Here is a 21,202-nt window from a genome sequence, read left to right on the forward strand (position 1 = left end):
TGTGTTTGCCTGGTAGAGGCACATTCCTGGCTTCACAGAGCTGCTTGACTTGGTGGAGGAGGCAAGCTGTGCAATGCTGCGTTTTGCAAGAAGCCTTAATGAACTTTGTGCCCCCTACGCTCGTTCCTGGAGCGGAGGGCAGATTTCAGGCAGCCAGTGCAGGGGGACAATTTGCAAGGTTTGCTGACAGTGGCACGGCTTGTGGTGTGTGGCTGCCGGGGCTGCTGCAGGCTCTGCTGTGTGCAGGGCTCTGCCCTGCCAAGCTCTGTCTGTGCCGTGCCCTGCCCTGTGCTCCTGGGTGCCCGAGCCCAGCAGCTGCTCCTGTGCTGGCAGTGCCAAGTGTCCTGTGCCAGCAGTCACCACAGGGCCAGCTGTGGGGACACTGCTGCTTGTCACCACCAGCCCAGCTTGTACTCAGGACAGGAGAGGGCAGGTGCCTTCAGTGTTTTAGCCTCTACTTTTCTGGAGGCAAAAGCCTCCTGCGCTGCAGGAAGAGCGTGGAAGTAAGGAGCTACCCAGCAGCTGCAGGGGCACGTGTCCAGCAATGGGCAGGGCATCAGCTGGGTGCTTGCCCTGTCCCACATCGCAGGGCTGGGTGCTGGTGTGGAGGACGGCCCTGTCCTGGCCTTACATGGCCCTACAAGAGCAGGGAGGAAAGCAAACTGCGATGTGAGATGTGGATGAGGCATCGCAAGTTGCTATCTGTGCCTGCTTTTTTGTCTCACTACTAACGTCTCGGCAGCACTTGAATCTGGAGAAATGTATGGTGTTTTTGCAGGGCTGAATCATGCTCTCATCTGACCCACCAGTTGAGAGATCTTCATTTGAATGCTAATGAAGTAGGGTGAAAGATATTTCTTGGCTTCCTGAGCTGTCCCCTGGGAAGGGTCAGAGCCATTTATTCCTGAATTTCAGCTGGGAGGTGTCACTTGAAATGGTAGGAGCTTGGTGGCTGAAACCCTGTTAAAATGTCCCTGGTCTTGACAAACAGCTGTTTGCTGATGTGTGTGATGGGAGCTGGACAGCGGGGAGCACGAAGTGTTGCTTTTGCATCTGGACAGGCTTGGGCATGGAGCAGCCCAATCCCACCAGCATGGATGCACCTTGGTGCCACTGGGCAGGGCCCTTCTGGAGTGTGGGGAATGGGACAGAGGTCAAAGTCCTCTTTCCTGCTTTTCTCGTGCCAGAAGGGCTGTGTGTGTGTTTTCTAAAGCAAGGCAGAGTCTGCCAGGATCTGTGAACTTTCTCATGGTTCATGTTTTTACTGGAGTCCTGTGTGGCACGATGCTGTTGACTTTGGAGCCACAGAGGGGCTGGCCAGGCTTTCTGAGGAGAGCTTGGTGAGATCTGTATGGACCGTCTTATTGACACCAAGCTGGGGGCTATTGTTACAGGAGATTGCTGCCCATCTCCAGAGGGCAATGCCACTGGAGGAGTGGTGTGGTTTGTTGCAGGGGAGGCACTTTTCTGGCTGTCAGGCATGTTGGAAAAGTACGGCTTCATGCTCCAGGGTCAGATGTCTCCGTGCTGCTGGGCTAACACATGATGAGTAAGCAGATGTCCAGGCTCTTGGCAACTGCTGACATAATACAAAGACATAATTGCCCAAACACAGATTCAACATGTGTCAATGAAGTCTGATCTCACTGCATGAGAGCAGCTTTGCCAGTCTCTCAGAGGGGCTGCGAGCAGGCTGTCCTCACCGTGTCTGGGCTGCATGGATAGTACTGTGGGGATCTTTGTGAGGTGGACCCCAAAGCTTGTGGAAGTGTTGCATATGATCCCTGTCCTTGTGTAAACATTTTACTTCAGGGTGATTTCCTCCTCCCATTTTACCCTTGAATTTTTTCCTACTTGGCCCAACTCGTAGCTCAGCAGCTCCAGCCCTGGCCTTTATGTGCCCTGTGGATGATGATCCACCATCTGCTTCTCACCATAGTGCTCAGCAGCTTCTTCAGCCCTGGGTTTGACTCCTTTTCCCCAGCCCAGCGCCCTGGTTGCTCCCAGGAACTCAGGATCTGGTCAGTAATTGCAGAGCACACCAGCTAAACAGCCCAAGCTTGCCAGGCCCTGCTCAGGGCTGGAAAGCAATCGCCTATCCTGCCAAACATGTCTCTGTTTGGTTTGGTTTGATTTAATATTATAAGATACGGCTGGTAAAGGCATATATTGATTTGAGACTGGAGGAGACTGTTCCAGCCTGCCTCGATGAGACCTTCCTGCCCTCCGTTACCAGCTGGGCTTTGGGATAGAGCTGGCATCTGCTGGAGGGACAGGGGCTGATGTGTCTCTGTGGTTTCACTGGGAGCATTCCCTTGCGGTTAGTTAGTGGTGATCTTCTCTAGTGCCAGGATCGTGCTTTATTGTTCTCAGCTGCCTGAAGATAGGAGCTGTGTAGGGCCAGGTCCTGCTGACACTGTGCTGTTGTGTGGTGGGCCAGGCTTGCTCTGATGAGCAGAACGAGGCAGCAGAGCTCTGTCTGGGCAGGGCAAGGTCTGCCCACAGGCTGGTGGAAAAAGTGTCTGAAGTGAAGAGGGAATACACTCACTATTCAGTACGTTTCTAGCATGACCTGCTCAGACAACACGTTGAGCAGGACATCATGCTATGTTGGTCTGACATCTCATTTCCAAAATCCTTCTGGCAAAGGGATGGGAGGGAGCGGGTTTGAAGGTGATGGAGAAAGAGTGGATTACAGGGACTGTGGCTGTCAGATATGTTTATTCAGTAGTGTGGATGGACCTCAAGGCTTGTGGGTGGGTGGAGGAAAGGTGTCTGCAAGAACCTCGTGGTTCCACGGAGGCCTGGATAGTAGTGGCAGGGGATGGGTGGGTGGGTGAGCCTTCAGGCTCTCCAGCGCCGTGCCATTGCTGTGGTAACTGCTGCGCGTGGTGGCTGTGGGCTGCAGAGGCATGTGTTCATCCTGCCTGTTGCGTGCACATTGAAGTTCTTGCTGGGCAGAGGAGTTGGGTCACTGAGAACTGGAAGATGCCTTGGGTGCTAAACAAAGAGGGAAATGCTTTACCATAAAGGGAGAACATCAAAAGAGCTTGTGATTGCCTGGAGAGACTTGGATGCTAGAACATCCTTCTCTGTGAGTGATTTGAAGAAAAAGTGGGACATGAGGAGGGGATGTAGAGAACTTGAGGCAAACGTGGGGGTGAAGGGTCTTAGAAATCTAGCATTGCTGTGCTGCATCTGTGGTTACATACCAGCAGGTAAATCTTGGTGCTGCAATAGCAAAGCTTTGTTATCCTGGCTAGCAGAGATCTGCAGGAGCCAGGCAGAGAGGAGGGCTGAACCATGGTGTCTGTCCAGCTGTGGGCAGCAGGGTTACCAGGAACAGACCCTCGCTGCATGGCTGAGACCCCAATGGCAGGAGGAGAAGGAACCAGTGCTGCCTGGTTTGGACACAGCAGTGCTCCGTGGCCTGGGAAAGGTGAGGAGATGCAGATCTGATATTGTGGAAAGGTGGGAGCAGCTCTCCCCTGGTGCCCAGGGGACAGGGACAGCCACAGCCCAGGACTGCAGGGCTGAGATTTGGATGAGACACCGGGGAACGTCTCTGATGAGAGGAGAAGCAGGCTGTGGAGGGAGAGGAGTTTCTGCTGCAGAAACTATTAAAGGCTTGTCAGGCTGGTGGACCAGCTCTGTGTGTTGGGCTGAAGGGGATTAAATGAACTCTCCAAGCATCTCTGCTGCAGTGCTTGCCTTGCTGATGAAAGGATGCGGTGACCTCCTGGGGGTTTGCAGGGGAGGCAGCGCAGGCACTGGAGGCCTGCGGGATGTGAGCGCAGGCGGCTGTGGGGACGAAGGCTTCCACTTCAGCAGCATCTGGAGCCTCACCTCTGTGAGTCAGCGTTTTGGGCACTGATGATTCACAGCCATACTGCAAGACAGCCACGGGCTGATGCAGGGCTGAAATTAATTGTCTGGAAGGAGGGCAGCTCGAGAGGAGGGAGACAAGCTGTTTTCCCTCAGCTTTTCAGTGTTTACCAAGCAGGGCTGTGAGTTATGCCAGCACTGAGATGTGCTCAGCCTGCAAAGCATGCTTCACCTTTCAGCCCCCTGCCCTGCCTCCTGTTGCCGTGGCACTTTGGTGAGCAGGCGGCTGATGTCTGGTTGTCACCGTCCTGAGGCTGCAGAGCACAGCCCCCTGCTTGGCTGTGCCTTTTAGGACATTGTTTCAGTCATATGCATCCCCTACCATTCTGAATCTCCAGGGCAGAGAAGGGGATAATCTCCCTCCTCTGTGGGTGCATGTGCCAGGAGACACCTCTGATCTCCAAACCCAGTGCCAGGCTCCTTGTTCAGTGCATGTGTTTTTAGGATTCAAATTAAAAGTGAAGACTGAGATGCAGGAGTGGAGATGATCCTATCGTGTGCCATGTGCTCAAGTGGGGTGAAAAAGGAGGCACCACACCTCTGCTTTCAGGCAGACACTTCAAGAAGCAGCCTCTCCTAGTAGGAGTCTCCCATATTTGTCTGCAGTACGCTGGTGACCTTGGAGCACACGTGGACACCCCTGAAAATCCCTTGAGCTGTTCTGAACCAGCTCGAGGCTGAGTAACAAGTACCGTTTTTATGCTTCAGGAAAATTAGTCAGGGTTTTTCTGAATTCTTTCTGGGCTCAGTTAACCTCAACATGAGGTTTAAATTGTCATAACTACCACAGACGTGTTCTTCTCAGAAGGCCTGGCCCCATCCTCAATGCTGTAGCTCAGCTCGGAGTGTGGCGAGGTCAGAGGCTCAAGTAATGGGTCCTCAGTGCATGTGTGTCCAGCTCAGTCATTACCAAGCTTGTGATTTCTTTATTGACACTTGAAGGATTTTTGCAGACGAGGTGCAGAAGCCCTGCAGCAAGCTGAAGCCTGACAGCAGTACGTTTTTTGCTTTTATTTTGCAAGTCATCGTAGGATTTTCCATTTGTGCTTTTTGTTTTTTGTGGTGTCTGGCCACTCCGAAAAGCCAAAGGGCAGATTTTCCCCAGCTCTGTGGCAGATTCCCCCTCTCTCTTTGGGAGACCAGTGAAGCGTGTTGCTAGCGTGGAGACCTGCAGCAACATAAGGAAGGTTGTGTAAATCCATGAGACTCTTGTCTTCCCTCTCTGAGGCAACTAGCTGAATTTTGTCTCTCTGCTGCTCAGCTCGATGGGGAGGTGTCTGTCTGGCTGGCCATATACACCACATCCCTTTCCACATGCATTGCCTGGGCTCCTGGTCACCGTTTCTGGCTCCTGCTCAGCCCTTTGACTTCGAGTTGCTTCGACACCTCATTGGTCCTACTTTGACGTATCTGTTAAATGGTTTAGAGCATGAAAATTTCCAAGTCACAGATGTTCACACAGCAGACATAATTCATCTCTGCTGCAGGTATATTTTGGGACTCCAGTGTATGAGTGAGCACTGCAGCGCTGGGCACCGTGGGCGTGTTGGAGGCCAGCGTTGGGGTGGCTTTGGGAACTGGACCTGAATTCCTGGTGGTCGGTGTGTCACTGTGAGGATACAGCACTGCGTTAATGTGGTTTTGTTTTCTGTCCTGAATATAAAGCAAGGACAGAAAGCAGCACAGGCAGAGCTAATTGCTGCCGATAGACAAATGGGATGTATAAAAAGTGTAAAGTGGGAGAGGACGAGGGTAAATCTGTTCCAGAAAGTCAGTTGTTTTGTGTATGAATGCTTTGTGTGGCAGAGCCAGCCCAGGGCAGGGCTGGGCTCACCACCCTCCACCCCCCAGAGGCAATACCTTGGCCCCTGGGGAAATGCCTGGGAGGGGAGCAGATGGGAGAGCAGAGTGGCCTCCTGGCTGCGGGCAGGGGTAACTGCTGCTCGCATCCTGCTCCTGTGCTTGGACCCTGCCCTGGGGCTCACCCAGTGCCCAGGCTCTCCAGTGTCTCAGCCTAGCTGAGCTTTGATCTAGTAAAGTGGGCAAGCAGCAGTTGGCTCCATGGATGCTTCCCCTTGGCAAGCACCTTGGATTCAGCCAACAAATCTCCCGGAGAGCTTTGTTTTGGGTCTGGTGCGAGGCATGGTCTGTGGGAACCCCAGGTACTGAGACACCATCTGAGACAAAGTGGAAGTGAGTGCGCCCGGCAGATGCGGGAGGCACTGGGAGGTTTCCCAGGCCAACGGGGACCATGGGCTTTGCCAAGGAGCAGAGCTGCGAGGCTGGAGGCTGCCTGGGAGAGGCTTAGTGCACAGACCAGGCACTAAGGATCGCTGTACTGGGGCCCGTGTGCTGGACTGTCCCAGTGCTTTGAGTGGAGGCAGGCAGAGCTTGGTGACAGTGCTTGCAGAGGGTGCTGTGGGTTGAGGGGCCGCCCACAGCGCAGCGGGGCAGCTGTGGTCCCAGGGCAGGAGATACCTTCTTGTCAGCAGCAGTTGTTTTTCTCAGCAGCCCCAGATCTGCTCGTATGTCCTGAGTCCCTGCAGGGTTCCCTTGCATCCCCTGTGCAGGTCAGCTGCTGAGCTGACGCATGCTGCTCTGCTCCCCACCCTGCAGCAGCTCCAGGATGACTTTCCCTTTCTTCTCCCTGCACTCTGTTATCCTTTCTTCCGTCTGTTCTGTGCTTTATAACATTTGCCTCTTATCTTTGATAATTGCCTGTGAGGCTTGAACGTCTCCAAGGCCTAAGAGACGTCTTTGCTTTGGAAAGAGGCCAACTCTCTGGCTAAAAAGGTCATTTCTTCCGTTCCTGGGCATATTCAGGGAGTGTGAGGCCCCTTCTCTGCAGCAGCCTGGGAAGACAGGGATATTTCTCCGTTCGGCCAGAGATCCTCCTTTTTGCATGTCCACTCTGCATTTGAGCTGTGGGTCTTCACCAGTGGCTGTGCTGCTTGCTAGCTTGATCCTGCCCTACCTGCCCAGCCCTTCGCCTTGCTGCTGGTGCTGCAGCGGCTGCTCTGACCGTGTTGGGAGGTCAGTGCCCTGTGCTGGACTCGCCAGTGGCTTGCCAAGTGCTGCGATATGCAGGGGGCCCTTGCTTTGCAAGTTCCTCTCTCATCATTTAGGCTTATTTGGAATTATTTGCTCTGGAATTTCCTAGAGTCCCAGCCTTGCTTTGATCTGTTCTCAGTAGTGGGAATGTGGTTCATGGTGCCTTTGGTGCTTGTAATGTGAGATGTTAAACAGGAGATCTTAAACAGGGACAGGTAGTTCAAGTCTGGTATTTCAGGGAAAGACCATTTTGGGCAGGGACCAGGCATTATGCTCCTGCAGCCTGTGCAATGCTCCTGCAGCCCTTCTGCTCAGGCCACGGATGGACAGCGACTGCCCCCAGCTGTAACTTCTTTAATGAGTTGATCTACTTTGGTAGGCACCAGGCCCAGTAATACTTCTCCTCTGATTGGTGTCTAATACCTGGACCAGGAATTTATTCTCAGCACACTCCAGGAGTCTCCTTGTTTACAGCCTGCTGTGTGGCTTTTCCAGCAGACATCCAGGTGGTTGAAAGGATCATCAGGATGACAGGATTCATCGGGATGAAGGCCTGTGAATACAATGCTTCTTGTAGTTGAAGGTCTCATCAGCCGGCTCTCCTTAATTAGGTGGCCTGTAGCAGACCCCAACCACGAACTGTCCCTTATTGGTCTGCTCCTTAACTTTTACCCCCAGGCTCTCAATCTGTCCATGGCTGTTTCTCAGAGACCTCTGTTCCCCAGACCTCCGGTGCTGCTGTGGGGCAGCAGGTGTGTGGGTATGGGTGTCCCTGGGCATGCCCCAGGTATGTGGGTACCCTTGTGGTGGCCTGAGCTGGTCCACAGCCGGGTGTCAGAGAGGCAAAGGGAAGGGCCTTTATGTTTCCTTGCTGTTGGGATGGGATTTTGATTCTAGATTCCTCTTCTCTTTATCTTTAAACATCTGCTCTGCAGGACTGGCAGCTTGGGGACCGGTGTAGAAGAGGACGAGAGTGAAAAGATCCCTGTCTCTTTGTCCCTGCCAGCCCCCGCTAGCTACTCCTGACTTTTGAACCGTCCTTAGGTCGCGTCCGGCCTTGAAGAGCCTTGTCCCCTTAAGCAGCTTTTGTGAGCAGGAGAGCACTCAAAATCAGAGGCTTATTTGGGGTTGAAGGAAACCTTGAATCAGGCTTGTAGATAAAACTGCGCCGTACAGGAGAGAGTATCTCTTCCTCCTGGTTTGTGAATGTCTCCAAAATAATGGTTGACAGACAGTTTCACCAGGCTGGCGTAGGGGGAACTGAGAGCAGTACCTCTCTGCCCCAGCAGAGTGCTGCTGCAAACCAGGCTTCTCTTGCCTCTGCTGGGATCTAAGGGCTTACTGTGTTGTTGAACTAAAACCTAACCCCAATTTAGCTGTGACCCCTTCTAAGAATTGAGACGCATCCCACACTGGTCAGAGGGAGCTGGCAGTCCTTCAGCATCTGAGTCACTGAGCAGCATTTTGAATTGCTGCAGGGAATACAAACGTTTGCCTCCTATGTCAGCTGTGATTGCAAGGATGAGAGAGAATGGTGCTGCAGTTCAGCAGGGTGAGCAGAGGTGGTGAAAAGCAAGGGCAGACGAGTCAGCAAGCCACTGTGTTTGCAGGACCTTGCAGCTGGCATGCGTAGGTCAGTGCTTGCTCTGGGGGAAGCATCGCAGCCCTGGGGCTGGTCTCTAGACTGCTTCTCCCCTGGGAGGCCTGCAGTGGATTTTGGGGTGAAGGTGAGTGACCTGGGACAGCCCAGGCTTTAGCTGGCTTTTCACTAAGCCCAGTCACACCATAGCAGAGTTAGGGATGGCACCACTGCTGATGTCTTCTTTCTTCTGGCCCTAACTCTGCACTAAAATGCACGGAGGTCTCCGAGACCCTGCCAGAAAACAGTGGCATGCTGCCTGGACCTGTGCTTCCCTGTGGGGCTCATTTGCCTCTCCCTAGAGTTAAAAGCTAAAACCAGGGGAGCTTGTCCATGGGGGCAGCTGTTCTCCAGGCAGTGCATGCTGTGCTCTGCCACCACTGTGGCTTCCTCCCCTCCTGGGGTGCCTTCCTGTGGCTTCCAAGCACCCCTCTCCTCCTGCAGTGCCTGAGCTGAAGTGCCACTGGGCATGCAGTGAGGGCCTCCAAGCATTCCTGGAAGTCTGGGGCTGCCCAGTGTCCTTGCAGGGACAAGTGGGGCTTGGTGGGGATTGTCCTCCAGGGAATATCCCTCTGTCTGTATTTGGGATTGTTGCAGTTGCTTGCAAGAAGTTGAATAAGGCGTCAGGGCTACATTCAGCTCTTTAACCACTGAGGACGGTCTCTGTGCTGGTCCTGCAACAAGTGTCCCTCACCTCTGAATGCAGTGATGATGGCTGCATTGCTCCTGACTCATTTTTTTTGGGGTGGTTAAACAGATGGCTTTCCAAAAACAAAGACAGCCCAAGACAAAACTGAGCTAATTGTCCCGGCAGCGGGTGTGCCGTGACTGTCAGGACTGGCTCTGTGGTGCTGATGTGCCGTAATGTGTTGCCACAGAGAGCATGGCAGTTTTCTTTTCTACCAGGTTTTTGTAAAAGTCACTCTTGCTGTTCTGGCAGCATGCAGCCGCCTTAGGAAGGGGCTCCACGTTGTCCCACTGTGGCCCACGTATGCTGGGTCTTGCAGTTGAGCCCTGTCCTGCCCCGACGGCCCAGCATGGCCTCCAGCCCTCTCTGCCTGTGCTCAATTGCTATTTTGGTGTCTCGTTTCTACTCCAGATCTTCACCGCCTTCCCTGACCTGGGATTTTACACAGATGTTTAGCTGTTTGAGGCTGAAAGGTGTTAAACCTCAGTCCATCTGTCTGCTGGCCCAGCTGCTCGTGCAGTAGGACGGATGCTGCCGCCCCCACCTTTTATTTTGCTCTCTTCCTACTCCTGGAGCTGCCCATGCCTTGCCACCAGGGCTGTGTCTCCTTGTCATGGGGTCTGGGGGTGGCAGGGCACCCTGTGAAGGGCTGGGTGCTTCTGGGTGCTGGCAGCCAGGAGTGATGCAGCCTGAACCCCCCAGCTGGGAGTCAGCGCAGGCTCATGCCGTGGGTTGCCCAGCAGGGCTCCGCTGCTGGTAAGGTCTCAGGTGCCTTGCGATTCCCATGGGCTGAGCTGCCTGTGGGTTTTGGAGTGAGAGAAAAGCCTTCCCCCGAAGGCAGGTTGCCAGGGGCTTCACATTCTGCAGAGCCTCAGGCTGCAGCCAGCTGGCCCTTCCCTGGGTGCTCCCCACCGGTGAAGGCGTTTGAGATCTGTGCATCTCCTCTGTGATGTTTGGTGTGCCTTAATGCTGGCCAACGTGTCCAGCCCGATGCAGATACCTGCCATGGGGGCAATGAGGGGCAGCTGCCTCCTTGCCTGTGTCCCCATCCCCATTGATGTTCCTGGGCTGGAGGTGTGGGTGCTGCAGGTCCCTCTCAGCCTGGCACCCAGGGGCTTGAGCGCCTTCCTGCCTCTGGCTGGGTGCACTGCTTCTTGCCAGGGGCTGCCGTATCACCATTTCTTCTCCTGTTTTCCACACACTTCCCTGAAGAGCTGGTGCAGGGGCGTTTCATGTGCTTAAGGGCTGATCGGATGGTGGGGGTGTCCTGTGGTTATTGCCAGGCCTGCTGAAGGCCCACTAGCTGCCCTGGGGTGAGCGGCAAGGTGTTAGGTGGCAGTGCTGCTGCTGCCTCCCTCCTGCTGTGGGCCACGCTGCTAGGGGCTGGGGCGTTTGGCTGAGCTGTTGTTGTGCTGGGGTGTGCATGACATGATAAATTAGGTCCTTCCCATCATGTGTCAAGTCCAATTGGAGCCATGGTTATGGGCTCAAGGTCTCTCTCTGACTGCTCCATCGCTCCCTTTCTATCTCCTCCTCCTCTCAGTCTCCTCTCAGCCCTGGCCTGACCCCATCCCTCTGCTTTCTGCTCATCGCTTCCCTGTTTGTGGTTGCTTCTCAGCTGCTGGGGCTCTGTGGCTGCGGCATGCCGTGGAAGAGGATTTTGGCTCTGTGTCTCTGTGCCCTCCAGGTTTTCCCCTTGTTTGGACACTGCAAGGTGGCTGTAGCCCCATGGCAGTGGACGGGGATCTCCATGGAGCAGCACCACATCTCACCACCTGGCCCTGTGAGCTGTGGCCAGGTGCTGCAGTGGTTCTGGTGGTTTCACAGCTGCGGGCGCTTAGAGATGAGTGACACCAGATCGAGCTGGGGTGGGAGAGGTGCCTGCCAGGCCAGCTGCTGTGCTGGGAGGCAGGGAGGGCTCCTAGCAGGGGCAGGGTTCCAATGCTGCTGGGGAAAGGCCAGGTCAGCCCTCAGGAGCCGTGCTGGATTGTGCAGAGGGCTGTCCACAGGGTTTTGGGTCTGACATGTGCCCACATTTCCAAAGGGCGCAAGGAAGAAGCTCATCTGGTGTGTCCCACTGGGAGCTGTGGGCTTGGCTTGTCCATGTCTGCTCTCCTGGGGTCAGGGAGTTAATTAAGGGTCCAAATCATCCAAATTAGGGTCAAAATGTACTGAGCATGAGGGGCTGTTCAGAGAAGTGTGGGATGAAGCCTTTGACCTTGCTCTGTCCTGCTACCTCTTGCTGGTTGGGGAGCAGCCTGAGCCTTTCTCCAGCATGTCCCCGGCTGTAACCATGCTCTTGCCACCTCCAGGGCACTGAAGTTCCAGCATATTTTGCAGGATCCATGCTGGTGATGGTGGGGAAATCTTCACCTTAAAGCCTGTTTCTCTGATATGCTGCCAACACCCAACTGGCTTACCCTCAGGGCTGCAGCCTCTTGTTTCCCCCTAAGGTGGATGCTCCCCTGCTGTCAGGCTGCCTGCCTGCCCCAGCTGCCTGGACAGCCATGGACAGCCCTGGCTGCCAGACACAGGAGCAAGAAGGCCAAGCTTCAAGAAGTCATGGCTGAGAGGTGATCACCACTAGGGTGGGACCTGTCTATGGGGTGCTGCTGTGTGGCCATGCTTCGTGGCAGGGCAGGAGCAGAGTGCTGCATTGTTTTAGGGGTGCTGGGTACATGGGCTGCGTGCGATTCTGCAGTCGTGTCCTCCCTGGTCCTCCTGCTGAGCAACTCTGCTCGTCATCCCACTCTTTGCTACGTGAGAGCAGCCAGAGGCCTAACACTGAAAGCTGCCCCTCTCTGAACTGTGCAAACTGGGTGCTCTCCACAAGCCCCCAGCCTGCTGCAGCGTGGCCCTGCAGCCTCTGCTTCCCTGCAAGAGTGAATGTGGCACAAGGGCAGGGGGTGCAGCCCCCATGCTGCCTGCTCCCCATGGGCTGCTCAGGTCAGGGGTGCTGGGTGCTACCTGGGCTGTCCCACAGCAGCTCTGACGGTGCACCCGCTTGTGTTTTGGGGTTTCCTGCCACTAACTGAAAGCAGGATCCTCTGCTGCAGTGATGTGAGCGCTGTGCTTTAATGGATACTCAAGCACTCTGTGCTGTTGGGTACCATGGGAGTGCAATACACATGTGATGCAGTAACTGGCCCCAGTGTGTGCTCTGTGGTGTTTTTCCTCCCTGGGGGGCAGAGTGGGACAAGGAGCCACACGTCCCATAAGCAGAGAGATGCTGGATGTCACACTCAGCTCTTTGGTGTGGACAGGGCTGATGAAAGAGCTGCTGTTCAGCTTTTGCTGTCAGTACATCTTCGATCTGACTGCTGAACTAGTGCAAGTGGGGTACCTGGATATCCTATTTCAGAGCTAGCATGGTATTTTCTGCCCTACAACCCATTAAAGAGACCTCGTCATGGCATCAGAATGATTGCAGCCTGTCCTCCGGTACTTGGCCTGGGATGAGTCAGATATTTGCAGGTGAGAGAGGCTGAGCAGTGGGAGGGAGGTGGACAGGGCTGGCATAATCTTCCCTGCGGGGTCTGCGCTGTGCCCGAGGACTGCAGTGTGGGTGCAGAGCTCCTGGTGAGGTGGGAGCCTGAGTGCTGCGGGGGGGAGAGCAGGGAGATCCCCGGCTGGCGGGGCAGGAAGGCAGCCCAGTTCCCAGCGCCGCTGCGGCTGCAGTACGCATCAATCAATGCACGGGGGTGTTGGAGTTGAGGAAGCGCCTGCTCTGCAGAAAGCGCTGCCTTGTGCACGGCATCAGCCCAGCAGAGAGGAGCTGTGCTGGCAGCATGGGGACTGGGAGATCGCGCCAAGGTAGGAACTGCCCTGCTATGCAGAAGGCAACCGTGCAGGATGCTCTGTGGCACTGCATGCTGCCCAGGGCCATCCGGACCTGGCTGCTTCCCTGCAGGCAGCTGCAGCATCTGGGCTTTCAGCAGCAGCACCTGCCCAGCAGAGCAGCAGTCTGGGTGGTCTGTGGGTCCTAGAGACCATGCAAGGGGAGAGGGGGTGGACAGTTTTCCAGCTGGGGAGCAGGGTGCGGCCCTGCAGGTCTCCATCCCTTCCAGCCCTGCAGGAGGAGGAGTGGTGTTGGTGCTCCAGGAGCCGGGAGCACCCCATGTTCCTGACCTCCTCACCCTGCTGTCACCAGGGCAGCTGGTAGGATTTTTTGGCCCTGTTGTGAGGCCTGTGGCAGAGCTGTGTGTTTGCAGGCAGAGAGCCCTCTCACACGGTGCTCTGGGCTGCTCCCGCAGTGCAGGGGGCTAGCCATGGTCTGGGGTTTGTGATCCTTGCTGGGATGGCTGGGCACACGTTCCCTTGGGCTCCTCTCTGTTTTTTCCAGGATGACTGAAAGGTGCTGCCTGCGCTCCTTACCACACCTGAGGCCTGCCAGTATACCTGCATGGCTGCTGGGGGCCTGGCAAGCTCCTCAGCCCCTCCGAGGGCTAGAATCAGCTCTGGAAAGCTGCTGCCTGCGTCTGAGCGATCGGTGATGTAGCTGGGCCCCCACGTGTGGAGTCGCGAGGCTGCCACCTCCCTCGTGGCGCTCCCCACACTGCTGCTGTTTTGCTGGGAGCACCCCATCTCCAGCAGTCCCAGGGGCCGTGGTCTGTCCTGTGGTGTGGCAGCGGGTTTTGCTGCCTGGAGCAGCCCTGTGGGGCCCTTGGCAGCTGCTGTACGCAGTGGTGAGGGAGAAGGGCACCGCCTGGTTGTTGTCCAGCTCCGAGCACCCTGGTTACTCTGAGGTTTGGGATGTGCGTGCAGGCATTTTGTCCTGCACAGGTGGCTTTGCAGGAATACACGTGTGCTGTAGGAATACATGCTGCAGAAACAGAAACCTCCATCCCCAGCTTCTGCATAGGCAGTATCCTCAGGGAAGAGAAAGGAGAGGATGGCTAAGTCCGGGAGCAAAGCGTGATGCTCAGCCTTTAAAGCTAACCCAGCAGCACAGAGTGAATGGGAAGGCTCAGGCAAAACCCGGTTTGTTTGGAGGCAGCAGGGAAGGGGAAGCTCTGGGAAGGGAAGCACTGCGGAGGCTCAAGCTGTGATGTGCTGGGGAAGTGTGGGGGCAGAGCTTCTGGGTAATCCATGAATCCACATGCCAGCTTGAAGGGGGGTGAGGAGGAAAACACCAAGGAAAAGAGAAGAGGGAGGAGATTATGGGAGATCATAGGCATTGCAGGCAGGTCCACCTGTGATCCCATTAAGTTTTTTTGGTTTTTTTTTTTGCTATTCTGGTGTGCCTGTCTCTGCAGCGTGGAGCTCTGACCAGCTCCAGCTGTGTGACCTCAAGTTCGCCATGCTGTGAATATCCTCCAGCTGATTTTGCATCAAGTTTCAGCATGAGTGAGCCAGCTGTTGCCACAAACTGGGTTTGGGGAACCCAGCTGTGCGTGGCATGCAGTCCTGTGGCCTGCAGGTGCGGAGGAGTCCTCCAAGTGCCCCATCCCTGCTGCCAGACACGGGGTTGGGAGGGTGGTGCCCACCCCCTCCTGCCCATCCTGCCTTGACTGCTGCTGGCCTCGTCACAAGAGCTGGGGAGCAGGGGAGCAGCAGCAGTGTCTGGAGCAAGGCGTGGGTGGGCAGAGCCTGCAATGGGCTGCGACAGGGCAGAAGGGGGGCTCTGGGAGTAAAAGGCAGCTGGGCTGTGTGAGAAGGGCAGGGGTGAGGTGGCAGGTTGGGGGTGTAGGATGAGGGCTCTGGGGCAACGCGTCCCTGCGCTGGAGTGGGATCTGCAGCTCCAGCAGAGCTGGAAGCCACTGGCAAAGCCACCACTGAGTGCCAGCCTGCACCATGGCATGCCACCGGCCCTGGTAATGCCCTGGCCTCAAGTCTCAGTGGTGCAGCAGCGGCCCCATGAAGTCAGAACCTGCTTGCTGCTGGCTCCAGGGGTGCTGTGGTTTTGTCAGCAGAACTGGAAAGGAATAGTGGAGTTAATCTTGCCTGTGCAGATTGGCTTTGAAATGGAAATCGTGAGGCTGCCAGGTGGTGGGACAGGAGTGCTGAGGAGGTGCAGGGTGGCAGCCTCTGGCACAGGCAGCTCAGCCCACACACCAGAGGGGCTGTGCTGGGCACGGCTTTGCTCCAGGGGGATGCACGAGGAGTGACACCAGGAGCCAAGGACAGCGATGGGACAGCATGGGCAGGCTGCTTACCCTGGAGGTTTGGGTCCTGTCCTGCTCCTGCTTTAGGCAATGTTTAGGAAAAAAAAAAAATGAACTGTTTGGGACAGCATTTCCACTAGTCTCAAACAGTTTAGCTGCACTTCTGATCTAAACCTCTCCTGTCAGTTTGTGGTGCCAAATGTATGTTAGGTTGTAGCAAGCTGCCAAAAGGATGGTTTATTTCCTTTTCCTATTGCACCCATGGCTCTCCACATCAGGGGTTTCCTGTGCAGAGGTGCTGAACTTTTGTCTGCAAGGGGAGGTGGCAGGAGCTGAGTTTTGCATCCGAAAAGCAGTGTGAGATGGCAAGCACTGCATAACCAGCTTCTTGCTGCCTGGAAGTGTGCTTTCCATCTTTGAAGCTCAGATAATTCCTGCTCAAGTCATATAGATGCTCTGGTAATAAACATCCTCTGGTTTCAGAGCTCTTGAGTGATGCAGCAAAATCCTTGGGGGAAATAAGCTGCCCAGGCTCCCTGGGGGGGGGAGAAGGGGCTGGAATTGCTTGTTAACAACGAGCTGGGAGTGTGGGCCATGTTTGTCTGTATGGAGGATGGCTGGGAGACATGGTGCAGTGGTGGGAAGCCAGGCTGTGTCCCCGAGCACTGTGGGGATGGTCTGTGCACTGGTGTTCCTGCCTTCCTCAGAAGCCTTCTCCTGTGGCTGGGCCTCCAGCAGCCATGGGCCACGCTGTTTGATGGAGCTCTGGCAGTGCTAGAGGGTGGCAGCATCCTACATGGGGACAGGAAGAAGCCAGGCTGAGGCTGACCCCCAGTGCCCAGCCAGCCTTGAGCATCCCTGGCCCCTGTTTCTGCCTTCCCCGTGCCCCTTTTGCCTTGGGGTGCCCCTGGGGATGTGTTCAGCTGGGCTGGTGAAACAGGGCACAGCCTGGGCTGCAGAGATGGGGTCTCAACTTGGGCCGTGGCTGCTGCTGGTCCTGCCCAAGAAAAGCTCCAGAAAGCTTGTTAATTATGAACTATGAGTTATGAACTTGCCAGCCGTGATGCCCTTCCAAATAGCAGCTCAGCCTTTTACTCCCTGAGCTGGTTCTGAGCCCTGACCTGAGAGCACTGAGGGGCCCCGCGTGGCCTCCTGGACGCTCATGGGGATGGGCTTGATGGGCCCTTGCCGTGCCCCTGCTGGGTGTTGGTGCTTGGATTGCTCTGCATCCATGCTAAGCCTTAGCTTCCTGCTGTGGCCCAGGGATGCAGCTGCTGGTGCTCCAAGGAGCCGGGTGGCACCTGAATCCAGAAGGGGGAATGGCCGGGGGGGGTGAGCCATGCTGGGACTGGTGAGAGGGGGCCAAGGGGGGTGGCAGAAGGCAGGAAAAGGTGGGGTAGGATGTGAGTGAGGAGATGAAATGTCTTTGGGGCCACATCAGGCCCCTTCCTTATGGCTTGGTGCTTCTTCTGGCAACATTACACATTGGCTCAGCCGCCCTGAAGCTTTTGCGTTGTGCTCTCGCCTGCTGCAGCAGGTCCCCGTGCCTTATAGGCTGACACACAGGGCCCCTGGAGCTCATGCTCCAGGTGGGCACCGCATGCACTCGTGCAGGTGATGAGAGTAGTGATGAAGCCCCAGCCTGCCAGCTTTGGGTGAAACTGATCCAGTCATAGCTGAGGTGTTTCCGTGGGGATCAACATTTTGGGGTGGGGACACACATACTTCATTTGTAAGAAAGTTTAGAAACTTTAAGTGAAAAATTCAGGGTGGTTTTGGCCCAAAGTGACTATTGCTATTTAGAGACTCCACATTAACTTAAAAAATCACACATCAAGAAGTGTTTTGAAGTGTTTCACGCACCCATTTGAAGTGGGAGCTTGTAACATTTATCTGAAGTTGAAAAGCAGCAGCCCTCCATCCCATTTCCTCCATGGAAAAAATAAACCAGTGGTGACCTTCAGACTATTCTCATGCCCTTAGCTGAGTGCTTGGGGTTGTCAGGCGAGCGGGTGTTTCTCAGGAGGCAGAGGCAGGTCGTCCTGCCTGTCCCTGGCCATGTCCACGTGGGGCTGGCCACTCTGTTCCTCTTGGGACAAGGGCAAGGGAGAAATTCCAGCTCTTTTGGTGTCAGCTGAGTCTCTCTGTGGTGACCTCAGGACTGGGCTGCCACAGCGGTTGGCTGGGCAGGCATGCTGCTCCTTTTCTGCCTCTCCCCTACCACCTGGGGAAGCCAGGTGTAGCAGTACTTCTGGATGAAGTTTCACAACTCCCCTCTCTGCTGAGGACACCTGAAAGATGCAATGTGAGATGCTGCGGGGGTTCCTTGCTGATGGCTAGCTGAACTCCACCATGCTGTGCTCTTGTTCCCCCTCCTCAAAAGAACGGGGGGGGGGGGGGAGAAAATATGATGCAGAAAAAAAAAAGGGGCTCAAGGATTGAGATAGGCACAGTTAAAAGGAAAAGGATAAAAAACAGTAAAGGCCACACAGAAGCAAATAGAGAAAACAATTATCCTCCAATTCCCCTCAGCAAGTGCTACGCAGCCACGCCTCGGGCAGCAGGGCCTCAGCACGTGTGGCGGTGGCTCAGGAGGACAGACGCTTTCACAAGGAGAGCCCCAGAGCCCCCCCTTCTCCTTCTCCTGCTCCTCTCCTGGGCAGGCTTGGAGCCGTGCTGCGAGCTCATCCCTGCGTTAGCACAGGCAAGCACTGCTAGGGGATGAGCAGCCCAGGTGGCAGAAGGGTGATGGGTACAAAGGGTGCTCCATGCCCTGTGGAAGCGGGGGCTGTCCCCAGGAGCCCCCACCAGCCCCGTGGCTGCCCACACCTGCCCTGCAGCCTCGAGCCACGTGCTCAGACTGCCCATGCAGGAGGTGAGCATAAGGGCTGCCTCGTCTATTGCTGCTGTGCCTTGTGCTGCCCTGGTGAGGGCTTGTCGGGGGCACTGGCAGAAACCAAAAGCGGGGCTCTGTGCCTCGGTTTCTCCACTTCATACTCTGAACAGCAAGGTCTGGCTAGAGGTGCCCATGCCAGCAGATCTACTCTCTTAGTTTGCACTTTCCTGCCTTTAGTACAGCTTTTCTGGGGGAAGGAGATAGTGTGCTGCAAGCATAATGTGCAGAAAGGACAATGTCAAGGGCACCATTTCAAAAATATGTTACTCAGCACCCCAGTAAGGGACAGTAAGCACTGAAGTTGCCTTCCCCCTGTGTTCCTGGCCCTAGTTTTGTTTTTGCATCTTACACAGGATGGACAGCTGGAGCTGGAGGCAGGTTTTGTCCCGCCTACCATGCAGGGTTCAGCCTTGCTGGCTGTGGGAACCCAGCGTGCTGTGCTAGTGGGAATACAGAGGGGAGACAACAGCCATTCCGGATGCAGTATGGAGAGTTGTCCGTGTTTGCAAATTCCTGTGTTAATGCAGCATTGTAACCTGACTCAAAGCCTGATTTTTTTCTTCCCTGAATAAAATATTTCATTGGTTTTATATATGTATATTTTGTGTATAAATATTTATACATATTTATGTAGGAGATTTATATATATACATACGTTCTGCTGCAGTTACCAAAAGCTCTAGAGCTGGGATACAGCCCCAGATCCCTGAGTACAGTGCTGGGGAGGGAGCCTGGCTTCCTGCCTGCCCCCACGCACCCTGCCTGCCCTGCTGCCCCCAGCTCCCCGGCAGGCTGCAGTTGCCGTGGGGTTGAGGTGCTGCCATCGCTCTCCATGCCTCAGCCTCAGGCTGCCACAGGGTTGGAGGCTGAGCACTCTCTCGTCCGTGGTTGGCAGGGCAGAATGCACACAGCAGTCTGCGTCAGGGCAGCTCGATGCTAGGGACTTTGGGTCCACATGGGAGCGGGGCTGCTGGTGTGACGCTTTCTGTCTCTGTCTCAGTGCCAGGGCAGGGTGACGAGCAGCCATGACAACAGAGACAGGTCCTGATTCGGAGGTGAAGAACGCACAGGAGGAGGCCCCACAGCAGCAGCTGGAGGCAGCCACCCACGGCCCCACTGCCGTGCCCGCCAGCCGGGAAGCTGAAGCCAACGAGAAGCCTGGGGCGCAGCCCGACGCCCGAAACATGGAGCCGGTGAGTAGGCAAGGGACAGGAGCTGTGGCCCAGGTGGGACAACAAGGGAAAGACTGCGGGTCTGGATGAGCATCAGGCCTTCAGCTATTGCCAGCAGCTCCTGGCATCAGACCCATACTTCGGAGCAGGGCAGAGCCTGGCACTCAGTTTGTCCAGCCCCCAAGCCTGCAGCCACAGAGAGGAGGTGGCCCCAGCTGCTCTGTGACAGACCCTACGTATGTAAGCACTGCTTTCTGCAGGGCCGTTTGCTGCACTGTGGCTTTGCCAAAAAAAAAAAAAAAAAAAAAAAAAGGTCCAAAGTGCTAATAGTGGCTAGGAATGGCACTGCTGCTTCATGCAGATCTGGGCAGGAGAAGGAAGCGGGTGGCCAAGCATCCCAGCAGCTGAGCTGCCCCTGGCAGGGCTGGGAGCAACTGTGGTACCCTAAGAGCTGCCACTAAGCAGGGGAGCCCCAGCTCCGTGCTGCTGCCAGTGCTTCCAGCAGCCACGGAGCTGCCTCAGCCCTGCCTGCTGCAGGAGGCAGCCAGATAGGGAGGTCTCAGCTGCTGAACCAACACCAGGCTCACAGACATTCTTTTTGCAGGGTCACTCTTCCAACCGTGACTGTGGCAACAGCGGGGAGTGGGGGTCAGGGGTGAGCTCCTGGCTGTGGGATCCTGCATTGCTAAGGGGCAGAGGAAGTGCTGGCCTCCTCTGCTGGCCAGTGCCAAGTAACTCTGTGCGTCTCTCACCTTCCAGGGCACAGACATGGAGGAAAAGGACTACAGCGAGACCGATGGGCTCTCTGATAAAACAACACCTAGCAAGACCCAGAAGTCGCCCCAGAAAATTAACAAGAAAATCAAGAGTGCCCTCTGCAGAGTGACCCTGCTTGATGCCTCTGAGTATGAATGTGAAGTGGAGGTGAGTCAGAGGAGTGCACTGGCGCTGAGCAGGGGACATGTCTCAGCCTAGGAACCCTGCCCAGCCCACAGCTGGCCTCCAGCAAGTCCTTGATGTCAGGGCTGTTCCAAGGACAGCTTTGGAGTACTTGTCATACAGACAAAATGATCCACAGAAATGACTGTTTAAGTCAGAATTTCAAAACAAACAAAAAATCTGGAAAGATAGACCTTAGCAGGAAATTTCAGCTTAGAGAGTCCAAATTTGTTAGCTACTCATTATGGAAAACAGTGTGTAGAAAGCAGAAGCTTAATAGATGGAGATAAAGCTCTGCATGAAAATATGTGCATGACACATATGTATGCCAGTGTTTCTGTTGACACCTCAAGAGCACAGCATGTTTGCTGTCCCACTTGCTAAGGCACAGGATGTGTGTGCATGTGTTTGTGCAAAGAGGCCAACATATCACAGAATCACAGAATCACAGAATTTTCTAGGTTGGAAGAGACCTCAAGGTCATCGAGTCCAACCTCCAACCTAACGCTAACAGCCCTCCACTAAACCATATCCCTAAGCTGTACATCTAAGCGTCTTTTGAAGACTTCCAGGGATGGTGACTCCACCACTTCCCTGGGCAGCCTGTTCCAATGCCTCACAACCCTTTCTGTAAAGAAGTTCTTCCTAACATCTAACCTAAAACTCCCCTGGCTCAACTTAAGCCCATTCCCCCTCGTCCTGTCACCAGGCACGTGGGAGAACAGGCCAACCCCCACCTCTCTACAGCCTCCTTTAAGGTATCTGTAAAGAGCAATAAGGTCACCCCTGAGCCTCCTCTTCTCCAGGCTGAACAAGCCCAGCTCCCTC

General features: G+C 55.2%; 1 protein-coding gene across 13 annotated transcripts in view; it reads left to right on the plus strand.

Annotated features, from left to right (window-relative positions):
- Positions 1 to 21,202, plus strand: part of EPB41L1 (erythrocyte membrane protein band 4.1 like 1) — a 73,290-nt gene that overhangs the window by 18,409 nt on the left and 33,679 nt on the right. For all 13 annotated transcript variants that reach the window (XM_084537892.1, XM_084537887.1, XM_084537896.1 and 10 more), the window contains 2 exons: positions 19,264 to 19,456; positions 20,195 to 20,359. In XM_084537892.1, the coding sequence (XP_084394018.1) occupies positions 19,289 to 19,456; positions 20,195 to 20,359 (333 nt within the window). In that variant the 5' untranslated portion in view covers positions 19,264 to 19,288. The remainder of the gene's footprint in view (positions 1 to 19,263; positions 19,457 to 20,194; positions 20,360 to 21,202) is intronic.

The sequence above is a fragment of the Aythya ferina genome (assembly GCF_964211825.1).
Source record: "Aythya ferina genome assembly, chromosome: 16".
Classification (NCBI taxonomy): Eukaryota; Metazoa; Chordata; class Aves; order Anseriformes; family Anatidae; genus Aythya; species Aythya ferina.